This window comes from Oncorhynchus mykiss, chromosome 10 (assembly GCF_013265735.2).
Source record: "Oncorhynchus mykiss isolate Arlee chromosome 10, USDA_OmykA_1.1, whole genome shotgun sequence".
Taxonomy (NCBI): Eukaryota; Metazoa; Chordata; class Actinopteri; order Salmoniformes; family Salmonidae; genus Oncorhynchus; species Oncorhynchus mykiss.
In genome coordinates this window covers 82625507-82652786 of record NC_048574.1, presented here as the reverse complement: position 1 = coordinate 82652786, position 27280 = coordinate 82625507, and the positions used below count along the sequence as shown (strand labels likewise).

General features: G+C 45.5%; 1 protein-coding gene across 1 annotated transcript in view; it reads left to right on the top strand.

The window, feature by feature from the left end:
* LOC110515655 (replication factor C subunit 1) overlaps positions 1–25217 on the top strand; it is a 71269-nt gene extending 46052 nt beyond the window's left edge. Inside the window, exons 15-19 of the mRNA XM_036934227.1 lie at positions 12142–12259; positions 13195–13340; positions 18543–18756; positions 19978–20160; positions 24814–25217. Coding sequence (XP_036790122.1) covers positions 12142–12259; positions 13195–13340; positions 18543–18756; positions 19978–20160; positions 24814–24915 — 763 coding nt within the window. The 3' untranslated portion in view covers positions 24916–25217. The remainder of the gene's footprint in view (positions 1–12141; positions 12260–13194; positions 13341–18542; positions 18757–19977; positions 20161–24813) is intronic.
* Positions 25218–27280: the final 2063 nt, after the last annotated feature.

The following is a 27280-nucleotide window of genomic DNA, read 5'->3' as shown; positions in this document are numbered from 1 at the left end:
TCAGGTTGTATAACTGACTAGTTACCCCCCTTTCAGTCCAACACATTCAGGTTGTATAACTGACTAGGTACCCCCCTTTCAGTCCAACACATTCAGGTTGTATAACTGACTAGGTACCCCCCTTTCAGTCCAACACATTCAGGTTGTATAACTGACTAGGTACCCCCCTTTCAGTCCAATACATTCAGGTTGTATAACTGACTAGGTACCCCCCTTTCAGTCCAACACATTCAGGTTGTATAACTGACTAGGTACCCCCCTTTCAGTCCAATACATTCAGGTTGTACAACTGACTAGTTACCCCCCTTTCAGTCCAATACATTCAGGTTGTATAACTGACTAGGTAGTTGAACACATTCAGGTTGTATAACTGACTAGGTACCCCCCTTTCAGTCCAATACATTCAGGTTGTATAACTGACTAGGTACCCCCCTTTCAGTCCAATACATTCAGGTTGTATAACTGACTAGGTAGTTGAATACATTCAGGTTGTATAACTGACTAGGTACCCCCCTTTCAGTCCAATACATTCAGGTTGTATAACTGACTAGTTACCCCCCTTTCAGTCCAATACATTCAGGTTGTATAACTGACTAGGTAGTTGAACACATTCAGGTTGTATAACTGACTAGGTAGTTGAATACATTCAGGTTGTATAACTGACTAGGTACCCCCCTTTCAGTCCAATACATTCAGGTTGTATAACTGACTAGGTACCCCCCTTTCAGTCCAACACATTCAGGTTGTATAACTGACTAGGTACCCCCCTTTCAGTCCAACACATTCAGGTTGTATAACTGACTAGGTACCCCCCTTTCAGTCCAATACATTCAGGTTGTATAACTGACTAGGTACCCCCCTTTCAGTCCAATACATTCAGGTTGTATAACTGACTAGGTAGTTGAATACATTCAGGTTGTATAACTGACTAGGTAGTTGAATACATTCAGGTTGTATAACTGACTAGGTACCCCCCTTTCAGTCCAACACATTCAGGTTGTATAACTGACTAGGTAGTTGAATACATTCAGGTTGTATAACTGACTAGGTAGTTGAATACATTCAGGTTGTATAACTGACTAGGTACCCCCCTTTCAGTCCAACACATTCAGGTTGTATAACTGACTAGGTACCCCCCTTTCAGTCCAACACATTCAGGTTGTATAACTGACTAGGTACCCCCCTTTCAGTCCAACACATTCAGGTTGTATAACTGACTAGTTACCCCCCTTTCAGTCCAACACATTCAGGTTGTATAACTGACTAGGTACCCCCCTTTCAGTCCAATACATTCAGGTTGTATAACTGACTAGTTACCCCCCTTTCAGTCCAATACATTCAGGTTGTATAACTGACTAGGTAGTTGAACACATTCAGGTTGTATAACTGACTAGGTACCCCCCTTTCAGTCCAACACATTCAGGTTGTATAACTGACTAGTTACCCCCCTTTCAGTCCAACACATTCAGGTTGTATAACTGACTAGGTACCCCCCTTTCAGTCCAATACATTCAGGTTGTATAACTGACTAGGTACCCCCCTTTCAGTCCAACACATTCAGGTTGTATAACTGACTAGTTACCCCCCTTTCAGTCCAACACATTCAGGTTGTATAACTGACTAGGTAGTTGAACACATTCAGGTTGTATAACTGACTAGGTACCCCCCTTTCAGTCCAATACATTCAGGTTGTATAACTGACTAGTTACCCCCCTTTCAGTCCAACACATTCAGGTTGTATAACTGACTAGTTACCCCCCTTTCAGTCCAATACATTCAGGTTGTATAACTGACTAGGTAGTTGAACACATTCAGGTTGTATAACTGACTAGGTAGTTGAATACATTCAGGTTGTATAACTGACTAGGTACCCCCCTTTCAGTCCAACACATTCAGGTTGTATAACTGACTAGTTACCCCCCTTTCAGTCCAATACATTCAGGTTGTATAACTGACTAGGTACCCCCCTTTCAGTCCAACACATTCAGGTTGTATAACTGACTAGGTACCCCCCTTTCAGTCCAATACATTCAGGTTGTATAACTGACTAGGTACCCCCCTTTCAGTCCAATACATTCAGGTTGTATAACTGACTAGGTACCCCCCTTTCAGTCCAACACATTCAGGTTGTATAACTGACTAGTTACCCCCCTTTCAGTCCAATACATTCAGGTTGTATAACTGACTAGGTAGTTGAATACATTCAGGTTGTATAACTGACTAGTTACCCCCCTTTCAGTCCAATACATTCAGGTTGTATAACTGACTAGGTACCCCCCTTTCAGTCCAATACATTCAGGTTGTATAACTGACTAGTTACCCCCCTTTCAGTCCAACACATTCAGGTTGTATAACTGACTAGTTACCCCCCTTTCAGTCCAATACATTCAGGTTGTATAACTGACTAGGTACCCCCCTTTCAGTCCAATACATTCAGGTTGTATAACTGACTAGGTAGTTGAACACATTCAGGTTGTATAACTGACTAGGTACCCTCCTTTCAGTCCAATACATTCAGGTTGTATAACTGACTAGGTACCCCCCTTTCAGTCCAATACATTCAGGTTGTATAACTGACTAGGTACCCCACTTTCAGTCCAACACATTCAGGTTGTATAACTGACTAGTTACCCCCCTTTCAGTCCAACACATTCAGGTTGTATAACTGACTAGGTAGTTGAACACATTCAGGTTGTATAACTGACTAGGTACCCCCCTTTCAGTCCAACACATTCAGGTTGTATAACTGACTAGGTAGTTGAATACATTCAGGTTGTATAACTGACTAGGTAGTTGAATACATTCAGGTTGTATAACTGACTAGTTACCCCCCTTTCAGTCCAATACATTCAGGTTGTATAACTGACTAGTTACCCCCCTTTCAGTCCAACACATTCAGGTTGTATAACTGACTAGGTACCCCCCTTTCAGTCCAATACATTCAGGTTGTATAACTGACTAGGTACCCCCCTTTCAGTCCAATACATTCAGGTTGTATAACTGACTAGGTACCCCCCTTTCAGTCCAATACATTCAGGTTGTATAACTGACTAGGTACCCCCCTTTCAGTCCAATACATTCAGGTTGTATAACTGACTAGGTACCCCCCTTTCAGTCCAATACATTCAGGTTGTATAACTGACTAGGTAGTTGAACACATTCAGGTTGTATAACTGACTAGGTAGTTGAATACATTCAGGTTGTATAACTGACTAGGTACCCCCCTTTCAGTCCAATACATTCAGGTTGTATAACTGACTAGGTACCCCCCTTTCAGTCCAATACAGTCAGGTTGTATAACTGACTAGTTACCCCCCTTTCAGTCCAATACATTCAGGTTGTATAACTGACTAGGTAGTTGAACACATTCAGGTTGTATAACTGACTAGGTACCCCCCTTTCAGTCCAATACATTCAGGTTGTATAACTGACTAGGTACCCCCCTTTCAGTCCAATACATTCAGGTTGTATAACTGACTAGTTACCCCCCTTTCAGTCCAATACATTCAGGTTGTATAACTGACTAGGTACCCCCCTTTCAGTCCAATACATTCAGGTTGTATAACTGACTAGGTAGTTGAACACATTCAGGTTGTATAACTGACTAGGTACCCCCCTTTCAGTCCAATACATTCAGGTTGTATAACTGACTAGGTACCCCCCTTTCAGTCCAACACATTCAGGTTGTATAACTGACTAGGTACCCCCCTTTCAGTCCAATACATTCAGGTTGTATAACTGACTAGGTACCCCCCTTTCAGTCCAACACATTCAGGTTGTATAACTGACTAGGTACCCCCCTTTCAGTCCAACACATTCAGGTTGTATAACTGACTAGGTACCCCCCTTTCAGTCCAATACATTCAGGTTGTATAACTGACTAGGTACCCCCCTTTCAGTCCAATACATTCAGGTTGTATAACTGACTAGGTAGTTGAATACATTCAGGTTGTATAACTGACTAGGTACCCCCCTTTCAGTCCAACACATTCAGGTTGTATAACTGACTAGGTACCCCCCTTTCAGTCCAATACATTCAGGTTGTATAACTGACTAGGTACCCCCCTTTCAGTCCAACACATTCAGGTTGTATAACTGACTAGGTACCCCCCTTTCAGTCCAATACATTCAGGTTGTATAACTGACTAGGTACCCCCCTTTCAGTCCAACACATTCAGGTTGTATAACTGACTAGGTACCCCCCTTTCAGTCCAACACATTCAGGTTGTATAACTGACTAGGTACCCCCCTTTCAGTCCAATACATTCAGGTTGTATAACTGACTAGGTACCCCCCTTTCAGTCCAATACATTCAGGTTGTATAACTGACTAGTTACCCCCCTTTCAGTCCAACACATTCAGGTTGTATAACTGACTAGGTAGTCCAACACATTCAGGTTGTATAACTGACTAGGTAGTTGAATACATTCAGGTTGTATAACTGACTAGGTACCCCCCTTTCAGTCCAATACATTCAGGTTGTATAACTGACTAGGTACCCCCCTTTCAGTCCAACACATTCAGGTTGTATAACTAACTAGGTACCCCCCTTTCAGTCCAATACATTCAGGTTGTATAACTGACTAGGTAGTTGAACACATTCAGGTTGTATAACTGACTAGGTAGTTGAACACATTCAGGTTGTATAACTAACTAGGTACCCCCCTTTCAGTCCAACACATTCAGGTTGTATAACTAACTAGGTACCCCCCTTTCAGTCCAATACATTCAGGTTGTATAACTGACTAGGTACCCCCCTTTCAGTCCAACACATTCAGGTTGTATAACTGACTAGTTACCCCCCTTTCAGTCCAACACATTCAGGTTGTATAACTGACTAGGTAGTTGAACACATTCAGGTTGTATAACTGACTAGGTACCCCCCTTTCAGTCCAATACATTCAGGTTGTATAACTGACTAGGTACCCCCCTTTCAGTCCAATACATTCAGGTTGTATAACTGACTAGGTAGTTGAATACATTCAGGTTGTATAACTGACTAGGTACCCCCCTTTCAGTCCAATACATTCAGGTTGTATAACTGACTAGGTACCCCCCTTTCAGTCCAATACATTCAGGTTGTATAACTGACTAGGTACCCCCCTTTCAGTCCAACACATTCAGGTTGTATAACTGACTAGTTACCCCCCTTTCAGTCCAACACATTCAGGTTGTATAACTGACTAGTTACCCCCCTTTCAGTCCAATACATTCAGGTTGTATAACTGACTAGTTACCCCCCTTTCAGTCCAACACATTCAGGTTGTATAACTGACTAGTTACCCCCCTTTCAGTCCAATACATTCAGGTTGTATAACTGACTAGGTAGTTGAATACATTCAGGTTGTATAACTGACTAGGTAGTTGAACACATTCAGGTTGTATAACTGACTAGTTACCCCCCTTTCAGTCCAACACATTCAGGTTGTATAACTGACTAGGTACCCCCCTTTCAGTCCAACACATTCAGGTTGTATAACTGACTAGGTACCCCCCTTTCAGTCCAATACATTCAGGTTGTATAACTGACTAGTTACCCCCCTTTCAGTCCAACACATTCAGGTTGTATAACTGACTAGTTACCCCCCTTTCAGTCCAACACATTCAGGTTGTATAACTGACTAGGTACCCCCCTTTCAGTCCAACACATTCAGGTTGTATAACTGACTAGGTACCCCCCTTTCAGTCCAATACAGTCAGGTTGTATAACTGACTAGGTAGTTGAACACATTCAGGTTGTATAACTGACTAGGTACCCCCCTTTCAGTCCAATACAGTCAGGTTGTATAACTGACTAGGTAGTTGAACACATTCAGTCTGTATAACTGACTAGTTACCCCCCTTTCAGTCCAACACATTCAGGTTGTATAACTGACTAGGTACCCCCCTTTCAGTCCAACACATTCAGGTTGTATAACTGACTAGTTACCCCCCTTTCAGTCCAACACATTCAGGTTGTATAACTGACTAGGTACCCCCCTTTCAGTCCAACACATTCAGGTTGTATAACTGACTAGGTACCCCCCTTTCAGTCCAACACATTCAGGTTGTATAACTGACTAGGTACCCCCCTTTCAGTCCAACACATTCAGGTTGTATAACTGACTAGGTAGTTGAACACATTCAGGTTGTATAACTGACTAGTTACCCCCCTTTCAGTCCAATACATTCAGGTTGTATAACTGACTAGGTAGTTGAATACATTCAGGTTGTATAACTGACTAGGTAGTTGAACACATTCAGGTTGTATAACTGACTAGTTACCCCCCTTTCAGTCCAATACATTCAGGTTGTATAACTGACTAGGTACCCCCCTTTCAGTCCAATACATTCAGGTTGTATAACTGACTAGGTACCCCCCTTTCAGTCCAATACATTCAGGTTGTATAACTGACTAGGTACCCCCCTTTCAGTCCAATACATTCAGGTTGTATAACTGACTAGTTACCCCCCTTTCAGTCCAATACATTCAGGTTGTATAACTGACTAGGTACCCCCCTTTCAGTCCAATACATTCAGGTTGTATAACTGACTAGGTACCCCCCTTTCAGTCCAATACATTCAGGTTGTATGACTGACTAGTTACCCCCCTTTCAGTCCAATACATTCAGGTTGTATAACTGACTAGGTACCCCCCTTTCAGTCCAACACATTCAGGTTGTATAACTGACTAGGTACCCCCCTTTCAGTCCAATACATTCAGGTTGTATAACTGACTAGGTACCCCCCTTTCAGTCCAACACATTCAGGTTGTATAACTGACTAGTTACCCCCCTTTCAGTCCAATACATTCAGGTTGTATAACTGACTAGGTACCCCCCTTTCAGTCCAATACATTCAGGTTGTATAACTGACTAGGTAGTTGAACACATTCAGGTTGTATAACTGACTAGTTACCCCCCTTTCAGTCCAATACATTCAGGTTGTATAACTGACTAGGTACCCCCCTTTCAGTCCAATACATTCAGGTTGTATAACTAACTAGGTACCCCCCTTTCAGTCCAATACATTCAGGTTGTATAACTGACTAGTTACCCCCCTTTCAGTCCAATACATTCAGGTTGTATAACTGACTAGGTACCCCCCTTTCAGTCCAATACATTCAGGTTGTATAACTGACTAGTTACCCCCCTTTCAGTCCAATACATTCAGGTTGTATAACTGACTAGGTAGTTGAACACATTCAGGTTGTATAACTGACTAGGTACCCCCCTTTCAGTCCAACACATTCAGGTTGTATAACTGACTAGGTACCCCCCTTTCAGTCCAACACATTCAGGTTGTATAACTGACTAGTTACCCCCCTTTCAGTCCAATACATTTCAGTTGTATAACTGACTAGGTAGTTGAATACATTCAGGTTGTAAAACTGACTAGTTACCCCCCTTTCAGTCCAATACATTCAGGTTGTATAACTGACTAGGTAGTTGAATACATTCAGGTTGTATAACTGACTAGGTACCCCCCTTTCAGTCCAATACATTCAGGTTGTATAACTGACTAGGTAGTTGAATACATTCAGGTTGTATAACTGACTAGGTAGTTGAATACATTCAGGTTGTATAACTGACTAGTTACCCCCCTTTCAGTCCAACACATTCAGGTTGTATAACTGACTAGGTACCCCCCTTTCAGTCCAATACATTCAGGTTGTATAACTGACTAGGTACCCCCCTTTCAGTCCAACACATTCAGGTTGTATAACTAACTAGTTACCCCCCTTTCAGTCCAATACATTCAGGTTGTATAACTGACTAGGTACCCCCCTTTCAGTCCAATACATTCAGGTTGTATAACTGACTAGGTACCCCCCTTTCAGTCCAACACATTCAGGTTGTATAACTGACTAGGTACCCCCCTTTCAGTCAAATCAAATCAAATCAAATCAAATCAAATTTTATTTGTCACATACACATGGTTAGCAGATGTTAATGCGAGTGTAGCGAAATGCTTGTGCTTCTAGTTCCGACAATGCAGTAATAACAAGTAATCTAACTAACAATTCCAAAACTACTGTCTTGTACACAGTGTAAGGGGATAAAGAATATGTACATAAGGATATATGAATGAGTGATGGTACAGAGCAGCATAGGCAAGATACAGTAGATGGTATCGGGTACAGTATGTACAATGAGATGAGTATGTAAACAAAGTGGCATAGTATAAAGTGGCTAGTGATACATGTATTACATAAGGATACCGTCGATGATATAGAGTACAGTATATACGTATGCGTATGAGATGAATAATGTAGGGTAAGTAACATTTATATAAGGTAGCATTGTTTAAAGTGGCTAGTGATATATTTACATCATTTCCCATCAATTCCCATTATTAAAGTGGCTGGAGTTGAGTCAGTGTCAGTGTGTTGGCAGCAGCCACTCAGTGTTAGTGGTGGCTGTTTAACAGTCTGATGGCCTTGAGATAGAAGCTGTTTTTCAGTCTCTCGGTCCCAGCTTTGATGCACCTGTACTGACCTCGCCTTCTGGATGATAGCGGGGTGAACAGGCAGTGGCTCGGGTGGTTGATGTCCTTGATGATCTTTATGGCCTTCCTGTGACATCGGGTGGTGTAGGTGTCCTGGAGGGCAGGTAGTTTGCCCCCGGTGATGCGTTGTGCAGACCTCACTACCCTCTGGAGAGCCTTACGGTTGAGGGCGGTGCAGTTGCCATACCAGGCGGTGATACAGCCCGCCAGGATGCTCTCGATTGTGCATCTGTAGAAGTTTGTGAGTGCTTTTGGTGACAAGCCAAATTTCTTCAGCCTCCTGAGGTTGAAGAGGCGCTGCTGCGCCTTCTTCACGATGCTGTCTGTGTGAGTGGACCAATTCAGTTTGTCTGTGATGTGTATGCCGAGGAACTTAAAACTTGCTACCCTCTCCACTACTGTTCCATCGATGTGGATAGGGGGGTGTTCCCTCTGCTGTTTCCTGAAGTCCACAATCATCTCCTTAGTTTTGTTGACGTTGAGTGTGAGGTTGTTTTCCTGACACCACACTCCGAGGGCCCTCACCTCCTCCCTGTAGGCCGTCTCATCGTTGTTGGTAATCAAGCCTACCACTGTTGTGTCGTCCGCAAACTTGATGATTGAGTTGGAGGCGTGCGTGGCCACGCAGTCGTGGGTGAACAGGGAGTACAGGAGAGGGCTCAGAACGCAACCTTGTGGGGCCCCAGTGTTGAGGATCAGCGGGGAGGAGATGTTGTTGCCTACCCTCACCACCTGGGGGCGGCCCGTCAGGAAGTCCAGTACCCAGTTGCACAGGGCGGGGTCGAGACCCAGGGTCTCGAGCTTGATGACGAGCTTGGAGGGTACTATGGTGTTGAATGCCGAGCTGTAGTCGATGAACAGCATTCTCACATAGGTATTCCTCTTGTCCAGATGGGTTAGGGCAGTGTGCAGTGTGGTTGAGATTGCATCGTCTGTGGACCTATTTGGGCGGTAAGCAAATTGGAGTGGGTCTAGGGTGTCAGGTAGGGTGGAGGTGATATGGTCCTTGACTAGTCTCTCAAAGCACTTCATGATGACGGATGTGAGTGCTACGGGGCGGTAGTCATTTAGCTCAGTTACCTTAGCTTTCTTGGGAACAGGAACAATGGTGGCCCTCTTGAAGCATGTGGGAACAGCAGACTGGTATAGGGATTGATTGAATATGTCCGTAAACACACCGGCCAGCTGGTCTGCGCATGCTCTGAGGGCGCGGCTGGGGATGCCATCTGGGCCTGCAGCCTTGCGAGGGTTAACACGTTTAAATGTCTTACTCACCTCGGCTGCAGTGAAGGAGAGACCGCATGTTTTCGTTGCAGGCCGTGTCAGTGGCACTGTATTGTCCTCAAAGCGGGCAAAAAAGTTATTTAGTCTGCCTGGGAGCAAGACATCCTGGTCCGTGACTGGGCTGGGTTTCTTCCTGTAGTCCGTGATTGACTGTAGACCCTGCCACATGCCTCTTGTGTCTGAGCCGTTGAATTGAGATTCTACTTTGTCTCTGTACTGGCGCTTAGCTTGTTTGATAGCCTTGCGGAGGGAATAGCTGCACTGTTTGTATTCGGTCATGTTACCAGACACCTTGCCCTGATTAAAAGCAGTGGTTCGCGCTTTCAGTTTCACACGAATGCTGCCATCAATCCACGGTTTCTGGTTAGGGAATGTTTTAATCGTTGCTATGGGAACGACATCTTCAACGCACGTTCTAATGAACTCGCACACCGAATCAGCGTATTCGTCAATGTTGTTATCTGACGCAATACGAAACATCTCCCAGTCCACGTGATGGAAGCAGTCTTGGAGTGTGGAGTCAGCTTGGTCGGACCAGCGTTGGACAGACCTCAGCGTGGGAGCCTCTTGTTTTAGTTTCTGTCTGTAGGCAGGGATCAACAAAATGGAGTCGTGGTCAGCTTTTCCGAAAGGGGGGCGGGGCAGGGCCTTATATGCGTCGCGGAAGTTAGAGTAACAATGGTCCAAGGTCTTTCCTCCCCTGGTTGCGCAATCGATATGCTGATAAAATTTGGGGAGTCTTGTTTTCAGATTAGCCTTGTTAAAATCCCCAGCTACAATGAATGCAGCCTCCGGATAAATTGTTTCCAGTTTGCAGAGAGTTAAATAAAGTTCGTTCAGAGCCATCGATGTGTCTGCTTGGGGGGGGATATATACGGCTGTGATTATAATTGAAGAGAATTCTCTTGGTATATAATGCGGTCTACATTTGATTGTGAGGAATTCTAAATCAGGTGAACAGAAGGATTTGAGTTCCTGTATGTTTCTTTCATCGCACCATGTCACGTTAGTCATAAGGCATACGCCCCCAGTCCAATACATTCAGGTTGTATAACTGACTAGGTACCCCCCTTTCAGTCCAACACATTCAGGTTGTATAACTGACTAGGTACCCCCCTTTCAGTCCAATACATTCAGATTGTATAACTTACTAGGTAGTTGAATACATTCAGGTTGTATAACTGACTAGGTACCCCCCTTTCAGTCCAACACATTCAGGTTGTATAACTGACTAGGTACCCCCCTTTCAGTCCAATACATTCAGGTTGTATAACTGACTAGGTACCCCCCTTTCAGTCCAACACATTCAGGTTGTATAACTGACTAGGTAGTTGAATACATTCAGGTTGTATAACTGACTAGGTAGTTGAATACATTCAGGTTGTATAACTGACTAGGTACCCCCCTTTCAGTCCAATACATTCAGGTTGTATAACTGACTAGGTACCCCCCTTTCAGTCCAATACATTCAGGTTGTATAACTGACTAGGTAGTTGAATACATTCAGGTTGTATAACTGACTAGGTACCCCCCTTTCAGTCCAATACATTCAGGTTGTATAACTGACTAGGTACCCCCCTTTCAGTCCAATACATTCAGGTTGTATAACTGACTAGGTAGTTGAATACATTCAGGTTGTATAACTGACTAGGTACCCCCCTTTCAGTCCAACACATTCAGGTTGTATAACTGACTAGGTACCCCCCTTTCAGTCCAACACATTCAGGTTGTATAACTGACTAGGTACCCCCCTTTCAGTCCAACACATTCAGGTTGTATAACTGACTAGGTACCCCCCTTTCAGTCCAATACATTCAGGTTGTATAACTGACTAGGTAGTTGAATACATTCAGGTTGTATAACTGACTAGGTACCCCCCTTTCAGTCCAACACTAGGAAGTGCAGCTCAGTTTCCACCTCATTTTGTGGGCAGTGAGCACATAGCCTGTCTTCTCAAGAGAAGACAGCTGATTCTATCTGTCTCTCTCCCTCCCTCTCAGTGGTGATGTGAAGTCCCACCTGGTCCTCCTCAGTAAGACAGCTGATTCTATCTGTCTCTCTCCCTCCCTCTCAGTGGTGATGTGAAGTCCCACCTGGTCCTCCTCAGTAAGACAGCTGATTCTATCTGTCTCTCTCCCTCCCTCTCAGTGGTGATGTGAAGTCCCACCTGGTCCTCCTCAGTAAGACAGCTGATTCTATCTGTCTCTCTCCCTCCCTCTCAGTGGTGATGTGAAGTCCCACCTGGTCCTCCTCAGTAAGACAGCTGATTCTATCTGTCTCTCTCCCTCCCTCTCAGTGGTGATGTGAAGTCCCACCTGGTCCTCCTCAGTAAGACAGCTGATTCTATCTGTCTCTCTCCCTCCCTCTCAGTGGTGATGTGAAGTCCCACCTGGTCCTCCTCAGTAAGACAGCTGATTCTATCTGTGATGGAGACCTGGTGGACAGACAGATACGTTCCAAACAGGCCTGGTCTCTACTGCCCACACAGGTAACACACACACACAGGTAACACACAGGTAAAACACACACACAGGTAACACACAGGTAAAACACACACACACACACAGGTAACACACACACACACACACAGGTAACACACAAACACAGGTAACACACACACACACACAGGTAACACACACACACACAGGTAACACACACACACACACAGGTAACACACACACACACACACAGGTAACACACACACACAGGTTACACACACACACAGGTAACACACACACACACACACAGGTAACACACACACACACACACAGGTAACACACACACACACAGGTAACACACACACACACAGGTAACACACACACACACACACAGGTAACACACACACACACACAGGTAACACACACACACAGGTAACACACACACACACAGGTAACACACACACACACACACAGGTAACACACACACACACAGGTAACACACACACACACACACACACACACAGGTAACACACACACACAGGTAACACACACACACACAGGTAACACACACACACACACACACGTAACACACACACACACAGGTAACACACACACACAGGTAACACACACACACAGGTAACACACACACACACACACAGGTAACACACACACACACACACAGGTAACACACACACACACACACAGGTAACACACACACACACACACAGGTAACACACACACACACACACACAGGTAACACACACACACACAGGTAACACACACACACACAGGTAACACACACACACACAGGTAACACACACCTGAGGCTCCACAGGGAAAATCAAATGTTTGCTAACCTTCCTTTTTGTGTTTTAACGTTGGTCTGAGACAGTGTGTGTCAAACGTGTCTGTTTGTGGTTTAAACTGTGTGTGTGTGTGTGTGTGTGTGTGTGTGTGTGTGTGTGTGTGTGTGTGTGTGTGTCAGGCCATCTATTCCAGTGTGTTACCAGGAGAGTTGATGAGTGGTTATATGAACTGCTTCCCCTCGTTTCCCTCCTGGCTGGGAAAGTTCTCCTCCGGCAATAAACGCTCCCGGATCATTCAGGAGCTGGCCTCTCACATGAGCCTCAGGTAAGGACACACACACACACACACACAGGTAACACACACAGGTAACACACACACACACACAGGTAACACACACAGAGTCTGTTTACATGCACAGTAATAATTAGATATCAAACTGATTATGGCATAATTAAGGCGGATTATCCCATTAGTCATGTCAACACCTTACTGTGATTAATCGTTGTAAATCCTAAATTGGCAGATTAAAACACCTGGTGATCTGATCTTTAAAAGCTATCAAGTTTAACAGTAAGTAAAACAGTTTAATCGGCCTTCCCGGCGAGGTGTAATTTATCTGAGCGTTCGTGCCGCTCATCAGTTTAGCGAGACTCGATCTTGTACGCCGTTGCGTGAAGTTGGGGTTTCTTATTTATAAATATATATATATTTTTTTTCATTACAAACTTTGTCCCGTAGTCAGAAATCGGAGAAGTATTCTGAGAAACAACATGGTCGCTGTGGTAGAAGCGAAAAAAAAGTCCCATCATGCAGTCTGATTTCAGATGTGTCCATGGCAACAGGATTATTAGGGGGGAAATCCTCCTCCTTCTTGCCAAAGTTAACGTTTTAAATTTAATTATTATATTAATCTGATGTTTTCATGTAACTGGTACACACCGGCAGTCTGATCTGGGGTGTGTTCATTAGTTACTGTTCTGCAACACGTTTTCTATTGAACATACCTCCCTCTCTCCCCATCTTCATGTAACTGGTACACACCGGCAGTCTGATCTGGGGTGTATTCATTAGTTACTGTTCTGCAACACGTTTTCTATTGAACATACCTCCCTCTCTCCCCATCTTCATGTAACTGGTACACACCGGCAGTCTGATCTGGGGTGTGTTCATTAGTTACTGTTCTGCAACACGTTTTCTATTGAACATACCTCCCTCTCTCCCCATCTTCATGTAACTGGTACACACCGGCAGTCTGATCTGGGGTGTGTTCATTAGTTACTGTTCTGCAACACGTTTTCTATTGAACATACCTCCCTCTCTCCCCATCTTCATGTAACTGGTACACACCGGCAGTCTGATCTGGGGTGTGTTCATTAGTTACTGTTCTGCAACACGTTTTCTATTGAACATACCTCCCTCTCTCCCCATCTTCATGTAACTGGTACACACCGGCAGTCTGATCTGGGGTGTGTTCATTAGTTACTGTTCTGCAACACGTTTTCTATTGAACATACCTCCCTCTCTCTCCCCATCTTCATGTAACTGGTACACACCGGCAGTCTGATCTGGGGTGTGTTCATTAGTTACTGTTCTGCAACACGTTTTCTATTGAACATACCTCCCTCTCTCCCCATCTTCATGTAACTGGTACACACCGGCTGTCTGATCTGGGGTGTGTTCATTAGTTACTGTTCTGCAACACGTTTTCTATTGAACATACCTCCCTCTCTCCCCATCTTCATGTAACTGGTACACACCGGCTGTCTGATCTGGGGTGTGTTCATTAGTTACTGTTCTGCAACACGTTTTCTATTGAACATACCTCCCTCTCTCCCCATCTTCATGTAACTGGTACACACCGGCAGTCTGATCTGGGGTGTGTTCATTAGTTACTGTTCTGCAACACGTTTTCTATTGAACATACCTCCCTCTCTCCCCATCTTCATGTAACTGGTACACACCGGCAGTCTGATCTGGGGTGTGTTCATTAGTTACTGTTCTGCAACACGTTTTCTATTGAACATACCTCCCTCTCTCCCCATCTTCATGTAACTGGTACACACCGGCAGTCTGATCTGGGGTGTGTTCATTAGTTACTGTTCTGCAACACGTTTTCTATTGAACATACCTCCCTCTCTCTCCATCTTCATGTAACTGGTACACACCGGCAGTCTGATCTGGGGTGTGTTCATTAGTTACTGTTCTGCAACACGTTTTCTATTGAACATACCTCCCTCTCTCCCCATCTTCATGTAACTGGTACACACCGGCAGTCTGATCTGGGGTGTGTTCATTAGTTACTGTTCTGCAACACGTTTTCTATTGAACATACCTCCCTCTCTCCCCATCTTCATGTAACTGGTACACACCGGCAGTCTGATCTGGGGTGTGTTCATTAGTTACTGTTCTGCAACACGTTTTCTATTGAACATACCTCCCTCTCTCCCCATCTTCATGTAACTGGTACACACCGGCAGTCTGATCTGGGGTGTGTTCATTAGTTACTGTTCTGCAACACGTTTTCTATTGAACATACCTCCCTCTCTCTCCCCATCTTCATGTAACTGGTACACACCGGCAGTCTGATCTGGGGTGTGTTCATTAGTTACTGTTCTGCAACACGTTTTCTATTGAACATACCTCCCTCTCTCTCCCCATCTTCATGTAACTGGTACACACCGGCAGTCTGATCTGGGGTGTGTTCATTAGTTACTGTTCTGCAACACGTTTTCTATTGAACATACCTCCCTCTCTCTCCATCTTCATGTAACTGGTACACACCGGCAGTCTGATCTGGGGTGTGTTCATTAGTTACTGTTCTGCAACACGTTTTCTATTGAACATACCTCCCTCTCTCTCCCCATCTTCATGTAACTGGTACACACCGGCAGTCTGATCTGGGGTGTGTTCATTAGTTACTGTTCTGCAACACGTTTTCTATTGAACATACCTCCCTCTCTCCCCATCTTCATGTAACTGGTACACACCGGCAGTCTGATCTGGGGTGTGTTCATTAGTTACTGTTCTGCAACACGTTTTCTATTGAACATACCTCCCTCTCTCTCCCCATCTTCATGTAACTGGTACACACCGGCAGTCTGATCTGGGGTGTGTTCATTAGTTACTGAATGTTCTGCAACACGTTTTCTATTGAACATACCTCCCTCTCTCTCCATCTTCATGTAACTGGTACACACCGGCAGTCTGATCTGGGGTGTGTTCATTAGTTACTGTTCTGCAACACGTTTTCTATTGAACATACCTCCCTCTCTCCCCATCTTCATGTAACTGGTACACACCGGCAGTCTGATCTGGGGTGTGTTCATTAGTTACTGTTCTGCAACACGTTTTCTATTGAACATACCTCCCTCTCTCCCCATCTTCATGTAACTGGTACACACCGGCAGTCTGATCTGGGGTGTGTTCATTAGTTACTGTTCTGCAACACGTTTTCTATTGAACATACCTCCCTCTCTCCCCATCTTCATGTAACTGGTACACACCGGCAGTCTGATCTGGGGTGTATTCATTAGTTACTGTTCTGCAACACGTTTTCTATTGAACATACCTCCCTCTCTCCCCATCTTCATGTAACTGGTACACACCGGCAGTCTGATCTGGGGTGTATTCATTAGTTACTTACTGTTCTGCAACACGTTTTCTATTGAACATACCTCCCTCTCTCCCCATCTTCATGTAACTGGTACACACCGGCAGTCTGATCTGGGGTGTGTTCATTAGTTACTGTTCTGCAACACGTTTTCTATTGAACATACCTCCCTCTCTCCCCATCTTCATGTAACTGGTACACACCTGCAGTCTGATCTGGGGTGTATTCATTAGTTACTGTTCTGCAACACGTTTTCTATTGAACATACCTCCCTCTCTCCCCATCTTCATGTAACTGGTACACACCGGCAGTCTGATCTGGGGTGTGTTCATTAGTTACTGTTCTGCAACACGTTTTCTATTGAACATACCTCCCTCTCTCCCCATCTTCATGTAACTGGTACACACCTGCAGTCTGATCTGGGGTGTATTCATTAGTTACTGAATGTTCTGCAACACGTTTTCTATTGAACATACCTCCCTCTCTCCCCATCTTCATGTAACTGGTACACACCGGCAGTCTGATCTGGGGTGTATTCATTAGTTACTGAATGTTTTACAACAAGTTTTCTATTGAACATACCTCCCTCTCTCCCCATCTTCATGTAACTGGTACACACCGGCAGTCTGATCTGGGGTGTGTTCATTAGTTACTGTTCTGCAACACGTTTTCTATTGAACATACCTCCCTCTCTCCCCATCTTCATGTAACTGGTACACACCGGCAGTCTGATCTGGGGTGTGTTCATTAGTTACTGTTCTGCAACACGTTTTCTATTGAACATACCTCCCTCTCTCCCCATCTTCATGTAACTGGTACACACCGGCAGTCTGATCTGGGGTGTGTTCATTAGTTACTGTTCTGCAACACGTTTTCTATTGAACATACCTCCCTCTCTCCCCATCTTCATGTAACTGGTACACACCGGCAGTCTGATCTGGGGTGTGTTCATTAGTTACTGTTCTGCAACACGTTTTCTATTGAACATACCTCCCTCTCTCCCCATCTTCATGTAACTGGTACACACCGGCAGTCTGATCTGGGGTGTGTTCATTAGTTACTGTTCTGCAACACGTTTTCTATTGAACATACCTCCCTCTCTCCCCATCTTCATGTAACTGGTACACACCGGCAGTCTGATCTGGGGTGTGTTCATTAGTTACTGTTCTGCAACACGTTTTCTATTGAACATACCTCCCTCTCTCCCCATCTTCATGTAACTGGTACACACCGGCAGTCTGATCTGGGGTGTATTCATTAGTTACTGTTCTGCAACACGTTTTCTATTGAACATACCTCCCTCTCTCCCCATCTTCATGTAACTGGTACACACCGGCAGTCTGATCTGGGGTGTGTTCATTAGTTACTGTTCTGCAACACGTTTTCTATTGAACATACCTCCCTCTCTCCCCCTTCTACCTCTCCACTCCTCCTCCCTCACTCTCTCCCCCTTCATCCTCCCTCCCTCTCTCTCCCCCATATTTTACCTCTCTCTCCCCTCCTCCCGCTCTCTCTCCCCTCCTCCCGCTCTCTCTCCCCTCCTCCCGCTCTCTCTCCCCTCCTCCCGCTCTCTCTCCCCTCCTCCCGCTCTCTCTCCCCTACTCCCGCTCTCTCTCCCCTACTCCCGCTCTCTCTCCCCTCCTCCCGCTCTCTCTCCCCTCCTCCCGCTCTCTCCTCCCGCTCTCTCCTCCCGCTCTCTCCTCCCGCTCTCTCTCCCCGCTCTCTCTCCCCTCCTCCCGCTCTCTCTCCCCCTTCTCTCTCCCCCTTCTCCCTCCCTCTCTCCCCCTTCTCCCTCCCTCCCTCCCCCTTCTCCCTCACTCTCTCTCTCTCCCCTTCTCCCTCTCTCTCCCCTTCTCCCTCTCTCTCTCTCCCCTTCTCCCTCTCTCTCTCTCCCCTTCTCCCTCTCTCTCCTCCAGGACATTAAGTAGCAGACAGGCAGTGAGCCTGGACTACCTCCCGTACCTCCGCATGGCCCTGTTGTGTCCTCTTCAGAGGCAGGGGGCGGAGGGGGCCGGTCAGGCCGTCCAGCTGTTAGACGACTACCACCTGGTCAGAGAGGATGTGGACAGCCTCATGGAGATCAGCCTCTGGGGGGGGCAGCCTGACCCCTACGCTAAACTAGACCCCAAGGTCAGAGGACGGGGACGGGTGTAATAATGGTGTTAATCTGATTGTAATAATGGTGTTATTGTTAATCTAATCTGTGATTGTAATAATGGTGTTATTGTTAATCTAATCTGATTCTAATAATGGTGTCAGACTGGTTGTAATAATGGTGTTGATAATCTAATCTGTGATTGTAATAATGGTGTTAATCTAATCTGTGATTGTAATAATGGTGTTAATCTAATCTGTGATTGTAATAATGGTGTTATTGTTAATCTAATCTGTGATTGTAATAATGGTGTTATTGTTAATCTAATCTGTGATTGTAACCATGGTGTTAATCTAATTTGTGATTGTAACCATGGTGTTAATCTAATCTGTGATTGTAATAATGGTGTTATTGTTAATCTGATCTGTGATTGTAATAATGGTGTTAATCTAATCTGTGATTGTAATAATGGTGTTATTGTTCATCTAATCTGTGATTGTAACCATGGTGTTAATCTAATCTGTGATTGTAATAATGGTGTTAATCTAATCTGTGATTGTAATAATGGTGTTATCGTTAATCTAATCTGTGATTGTAATAATGGTGTTATCGTTAATCTGATCTGTGATTGTAATAATGGTGTTATTGTTCATCTAATCTGTGATTGTAACCATGGTGTTAATCTAATCTGTGATTGTAACCATGGTGTTAATCTGATCTGTGATTGTAATAATGGTGTTAATCTAATCTGTGATTGTAATAATGGTGTTATTGTTCATCTAATCTGTGATTGTAATCATGGTGTTAATCTAATCTGTGATTGTAATAATGGTGTTATCGTTAATCTAATCTGTGATTGTAATAATGGTGTTATTGTTCATCTAATCTGTGATTGTAACCATGGTGTTAATCTAATCTGTGATTGTAATAATGGTGTTATCGTTAATCTGATCTGTGATTGTAATAATGGTGTTATTGTTCATCTAATCTGTGATTGTAACCATGGTGTTAATCTAATCTGTGATTGTAATAATGGTGTTATCGTTAATCTAATCTGTGATTGTAATAATGGTGTTATCGTTAATCTGATCTGTGACTGTAATAATGGTGTTATTGTTCATCTAATCTGTGATTGTAACCATGGTGTTAATCTAATCTGTGATTGTAATAATGGTGTTAATCTAATCTGTGATTGTAATAATGGTGTTAATCTAATCTGTGATTGTAATAATGGTGTTAATCTGATCTGTGCCCAGGTGAAATCAGCGTTCACGAGGGCTTATAACCGGGAGACCCACCTGACACCGTACTCCCTCCAACCAATCAAGAAGGGCCGTCGTGGCGGGGGAGTGGAGGCAGAACCGGGAGGAGAAGGGCAAGAGGAACAGCCTGAGGAAGAGGAGGAGGAGGAAGGTGTTGCAGCTGACGCCATGATCAAAGTAAGGAAGAAACACACTTCTCGACGCCTCCCCCTCCCTCTCCCCCCACTTTTCTGAAATCATTTACAATTTTTATTTGTTTCAATTTATTGGAGAAGAAAGGATGAATTATTGAGTGGTCGGCGGCCATCTTCTCTGGTGGTTATAGACGGCCTACTGTGGCATCGATGTGAGTAACCGGAAGGTTGCAAGTTGGTTGCAAGCTGACAACCTGTCGTTCTGCCCCTGAACAGGCAGTTTAACTAGGCCGTCATTGAAAATAAGAATTTGTTCTTAACTGACTTGCCTAGTTAAATAATGGTAAAATGTGCAAAATGTGTGCAAATTAGGTCAAATAAATAGGCCATGGTGGAGAAGTAATTACAATATAGCAATTAAACACTGGAGTGGTAGATGTGCAGAAGATGAATGTGCAAGTAGAGATACTGGTGCAAAATAGCAAGATAAATAAATACCAGTATGAGGATGAGAGATAGATAGATGGGCTATTTATAGATGGGCTATGTACAGGTGCAGTGATCTGTGAGTTCCTCTGACAGCTGGTGCTTAAAGCTAGTGAGGGAGATGTGAGTCTCCAGCTTCAGAGATTTTTGCAGTTCGTTCCAGTCAGCGGCAGCAGAGAACTGGAAGGAAAGGCGAACAAAGGAGGAATTGGCTTTGGGGAGTGACCAGTGAGATATACCTGTTTGAGCGCGTGCTACGGGTGTGTGCTGCTATGGTGACCAGCGAGCTGAGATTAGGGCGGGGCTTTACCTAGCAGAGACTTGATTAGTGACTTGACTTGTTTTGATTACAATCACGCTTTACCTGTTAACATGTGGTAGCACTGTGTTGTCTGGTAGCACTGTGTTGTCTGGTAGCACTGTGTTGTCTGGTAGCACTGTGTTGTCTAGTAGCACTGTGTTGTCTGGTAGCACTGTGTTGTCTGGTAGCACTGTGTTGTCTGGTAGCACTGTGTTGTCTGGTAGCACTGTGTTGTCTGGTAGCACTGTGTTGTCTAGTAGCACTGTGTTGTCTGGTAGCACTGTGTTGTCTGGTAGCACTGTGTTGTCTGGTAGCACTGTGTTGTCTGGTAGCACTGTGTTGTCTGGTAGCACTGTGTTGTCTGGTAGCAACTGTGTTGTCTGGTAGCAACTGTGTTGTCTGGTAGCAACTGTGTTGTCTGGTAGCACTGTGTTGTCTGGTAGCACTGTGTTGTCTGGTAGCACTGTGTTGTCTGGTAGCACTGTGTTGTCTGGTAGCACTGTGTTGTCTGGTAGCAACTGTGTTGTCTGGTAGCAACTGTGTTGTCTGGTAGCACTGTGTTGTCTGGTAGCACTGTGTTGTCTGGTAGCACTGTGTTGTCTGGTAGCACTGTGTTGTCTGGTAGCAACTGTGTTGTCTGGTAGCACTGTGTTGTCTGGTAGCACTGTGTTGTCTGGTAGCACTGTGTTGTCTGGTAGCACTGTGTTGTCTGGTAGCACTGTGTTGTCTGGTAGCACTGTGTTGTCTGGTAGCACTGTGTTGTCTGGTAGCAACTGTGTTGTCTGGTAGCACTGTGTTGTCTGGTAGCACTGTGTTGTCTAGTAGCACTGTGTTGTCTAGTAGCACTGTGTTGTCTTGGTAGCACTGTGTTGTCTGGTAGCACTGTGTTGTCTGGTAGCACTGTGTTGTCTGGGGAAAAGACTTTGGCGGGTTTGCTTTGCATGCTATGCTGGCATAGTTTAACAAAAGGTCAGGGCCAAGCTATGCTAGCTAGCTGCTGTCAGCTTGGCTAAACACAAGGTCAGGGCCAAGCTATGCTAGCTAGCTGCTGTCAGCTTGGCTAAACACAAGGTCAGGGCCAAGCTATGCTAGCTAGCTGCTGTCAGCTTGGCTAAACACAAGGTCAGGGACAAGCTATGCTAGCTAGCTGCTGTCAGCTTGGCTAAACACAAGGTCAGGGACAAGCTATGCTAGCTGCTGTCAGCTTGGCTAAACACAAGGTCAGGGACAAGCTATGCTAGCTGCTGTCAGCTTGGCTAAACACAAGGTCAGGGACAAGCTATGCTAGCTAGCTGCTGTCAGCTTGGCTAAACAAAAGGTCAGGGACAAGCTATGCTAGCTGCTGTCAGCTTGGCTAAACACAAGGTCAGGGACAAGCTATGCTAGCTAGCTGCTGTCAGCTTGGCTAAACACAAGGTCAAGGCCAAGCTATGCTAGCTAGCTGCTGTCAGCTTGGCTAAACACAAGGTCAGGGACAAGCTATGCTAGCTAGCTGCTGTCAGCTTGGCTAAACACAAGGTCAAGGCCAAGCTATGCTAGCTAGCTAGCTGCTGTCAGCTTGGCTAAACACAAGGTCAGGGCCAAGCTATGCTAGCTGCTGTCAGCTTGGCTAAACACAAGGTCAGGGACAAGCTATGCTAGCTGCTGTCAGCTTGGCTAAACACAAGGTCAGGGACAAGCTATGCTAGCTGCTGTCAGCTTGGCTAAACACAAGGTCAGGGACAAGCTATGCTAGCTAGCTGCTGTCAGCTTGGCTAAACAAAAGGTCAGGGACAAGCTATGCTAGCTGCTGTCAGCTTGGCTAAACACAAGGTCAGGGACAAGCTATGCTAGCTAGCTGCTGTCAGCTTGGCTAAACACAAGGTCAAGGCCAAGCTATGCTAGCTAGCTGCTGTCAGCTTGGCTAAACACAAGGTCAGGGACAAGCTATGCTAGCTAGCTGCTGTCAGCTTGGCTAAACACAAGGTCAAGGCCAAGCTATGCTAGCTAGCTAGCTGCTGTCAGCTTGGCTAAACACAAGGTCAGGGCCAAGCTATGCTAGCTGCTGTCAGCTTGGCTAAACACAAGGTCAGGGACAAGCTATGCTAGCTGCTGTCAGCTTGGCTAAACACAAGGTCAGGGCTGGCTTGACTTTCTATTCATCCCTTCCTCTCTACTTTATGTTAGCCCTTGTTCGTTGTGATTGGACGAACAAAGACACACCCACATCAAACCACACCCCCATAGACGACTCTCGTTTCTTTGCCTTCAGTCACGGCCACTAGCATTTCTTAATGAGCGTTGGTGAAAAATTAGGCCAAATCAGGAAGTGCACAGGACACCAGTGGTCTCTTCCAGGATAACACCCCCCATCCCACAGGACACCAGTGGTCTCTTCCAGGATAACACCCCCCATCCCACAGGACACCAGTGGTCTCTTTCAGGATAACACCCCCCATCCCACAGGACACCAGTGGTCTCTTCCAGGATAACACCCCCCATCCCACAGGAAACCAGTGGTCTCTTCCAGGATAACACCCCCCATCCCACAGGACACCAGTGGTCTCTTCCAGGATAACACAGGACACCAGTGGTCTCTTCCAGGATAACACCCCCCATCCCACAGGACACCAGTGGTCTCTTCCAGGATAACACCCCCCATCCCACAGGACACCAGTGGTCTCTTCCAGGATAACACCCCCCATCCCACAGGAAACCAGTGGTCTCTTCCAGGATAACACCCCCCATCCCACAGGACACCAGTGGTCTCTTCCAGGATAACACAGGACACCAGTGGTCTCTTCCAGGATAACACCCCCCATCCCACAGGACACCAGTGGTCTCTTCCAGGATAACACCCCCCATCCCACAGGACACCAGTGGTCTCTTCCAGGATAACACAGGACACCAGTGGTCTCTTCCAGGATAACACCCCCCATCCCACAGGACACCAGTGGTCTCTTCCAGGATAACAATGCCCCCCTCCCATCCCACAGGACACCAGTGGTCTCTTCCAGGATAACACCCCCCATCCCACAGGACACCAGTGGTCTCTTCCAGGATAACAACACCCCCCCCATCCCACAGGACACCAGTGGTCTCTTCCAGGATAACACCCCCCATCCCACAGGACACCAGTGGTCTCTGAATGGTGTTTGAGGAAGGTGTAAACCGTGGGCCCTGGTCAGTCACCAGATCTCCACCCAACTGAATACTTCTGGGAGATTCTGGAGCTGAGCCTGAGGTGGCGTCTTCACCAAAAACATGGAATTTTGTCGTGGAAGAATGAGGTCACATCCCTCCAGTAGAGTTCCAGACCCTTGTAGAATCCATGTCGAGGTGCATTGAAGCTGTTCTGGCTGCTGGTGACCCAACGCCCTATTAACACACTATACGTTGGGGTTTCCTTTATCTTGGTGTTTACATTATGTTGGTGTTTCCTTTATCTTGGTGTTTACATTACAGTGGTGTTTCCTTTATCTTGGTGTTTACATTGTTGGAGTTTCCTTTATCTTGGTGTTTACATTACAGTGGTGTTTCCTTTATCTTGGTGTTTACATTGTTGGAGTTTCCTTTATTTTGGCAGTTACCTGTACATCCTGTATAGTGTGTACACACACACACACACACACACACACACACACACACACACACAAACCCGTGTGTACACACACACATTCTCGTTCAGAAAGATGGACAATTCATTCCTTGGCCTGAATATAGCGCTGGTGGTTTTGAATCGGATAATAACTTTACTTTTCTCTCTCTCTCTTCCTCTCTCCCTCCCTACTATCTCCCCCATTTCTTCCTCCCATCTCCCCCATTTCTTCCTCCCATCTCCCCCATTTCTTCCTCCCTCTCCCCTGTTTCTCCCCCCTCCCCTCTCTCCCTGTTTCTCCCTCCCTCCCCCCTCCCCTCTCCTCCCCACAGTTGAAGAAGGCCAAACCCTCCAAGGAGCCCAAGAAGGAGAAGACGACAGCCGGGGATTCTGGGAAGGGAAAGGGCAAAGGCAAGGGCAAAGCCAGGAAGTGACCCCTAACCTCTCAGACAACAAAAAAGCGAACTGTACAACACCTCTTCTCTGACGTTCTGAAGAACAAACCCCTAAACGGATTGACCACCACCTACCTGGTCTTATCACCGTGGCGACCGGAGACAGAACCCTGGCTGTCTTCTTGGACCCCTTTAAACTTAGGATGTGCATCCCAAAGGGGACCCTATTCCCTATATAGTGGCACTAATTTAGACCAGAGTCCTATAGGGCCCTGGGTATAAAGTAGTGCACTATGAAGGGAAAACCCTATTCCCTATATAGTGGCACTACTTTAGACCAGGGCCCTATAGAACCCTATTTCCTATATAGTGCACTACTTTAGACCAGAGTCCCATAGGGCCCTGGGTATAAAGTAGTGCACTATGAAGGGTAAACCCTATTCCCTATATAGTGGCACTACTTTTGACCAGAGTCCCATAGGGCCCTGGGTATAAAGTAGTGCACTATATAGGAAATAGGGTGCCCTTTGGGACTTTACTATATCTTGTTAGCGCTGTGGATTTGGAAAGGTCTGAATGATAACTGTGTGTGTGTGTGTGTGTGTGTCATGTAAATATGTACCTTGTAGTATATAAAGATGCTGTTGCTTTCTACTGCTCATCGTAGTAGACGGGAAACCTTTCAGGTCTAAACCGTCGAGACCAGCGGATGGATCAGTGAACGGCAGAATAGTTCTGGTGGGTTTGTTTGTTTTTGTTGTAAAGATTTTCACTGATAAATGACGCCTGTATTTACGGTATTGTGGTTGTGACGTGTTTTCTTTCTCTCTGTTGATGGTTGAAATACAGTCTCTTAATCTGCATGGGTAAGGTATTTTTAGTTAAAATGATCAATTAGTGATGTGTGTGTACAGTACCAGTCAAAGGAGACAGAACTAGACTATTGAGATGCACCCCTAGGAGACAGAACTAGACTATTGAGATGCACCCCTAGGAGACAGAACTAGACTATTGAGATGCACCCCTAGGAGACAGAACTAGACTATTGAGATGCACCCCTAGGAGACAGAACTAGACTATTGAGATGCACCCCTAGGAGACAGAACTAGACTATTGAGATGCACCCCTAGGAGACAGAACTAGACTATTGAGATGCACCCCTAGGAGACAGAACTAGACTATTGAGATGCACCCCTAGGAGACCAGACTATTGAGATGCACCCCGAGGAGACAGAACTAGACTATTGAGATGCACCCCTAGGAGACTAGACTATTGAGATGCACCCCTAGGAGACTAGACTATTGAGATGCACCCCTAGGAGACTAGACTATTGAGATGCACCCCTAGGAGACAGAACTAGACTATTGAGATGCACCCCTAGGAGACAGAACCAGACTATTGAGATGCACCCCGAGGAGACAGAACTAGACTATTGAGATGTACCCCGAGGAGACAGAACTAGACTATTGAGATGCACCCCTAGGAGATAGAACCAGACTATTGAGATGCACCCCGAGGAGACAGAACTAGACTATTGAGATGCACCCCTAGGAGACAGAACTAGACTATTGAGATGCACCCCTAGGAGACTAGACTATTGAGATGCACCCCTAGGAGACCGAACTAGACTATTGAGATGCACCCCTAGGAGACAGAACTAGACTATTGAGATGCACCCCTAGGAGACAGAACTAGACTATTGAGATGCAACCCTAGGAGACAGAACTAGACTATTGAGATGCACCCCTAGGAGACTAGACTATTGAGATGCACCCCTAGGAGACTAGACTATTGAGATGCACCCCTAGGAGACCAGACTATTGAGATGCACCCCGAGGAGACAGAACTAGACTATTGAGATGCACCCCTAGGAGACAGAACTAGACTATTGAGATGCACCCCTAGGAGACTAGACTATTGAGATGCACCCCTAGGAGACCGAACTAGACTATTGAGATGCACCCCTAGGAGACAGAACTAGACTATTGAGATGCACCCCTAGGAGACAGAACCAGACTATTGAGATGCACCCCGAGGAGACAGAACTAGACTATTGAGATGTACCCCTAGGAGACAGAACTAGACTATTGAGATGCACCCCTAGGAGACAGAACTAGACTATTGAGATGCACCCCTAGGAGACTAGACTATTGAGATGCACCCCTAGGAGACCGAACTAGACTATTGAGATGCACCCCTAGGAGACAGAACTAGACTATTGAGATGCACCCCTAGGAGACAGAACCAGACTATTGAGATGCGCCCCGAGGAGACAGAACTAGACTATTGAGATGTACCCCTAGGAGACAGAACTAGACTATTGAGATGCACCCCGAGGAGACAGAACTAGACTATTGAGATGTACCCCTAGGAGACAGAACTAGACTATTGAGATGCATCCCT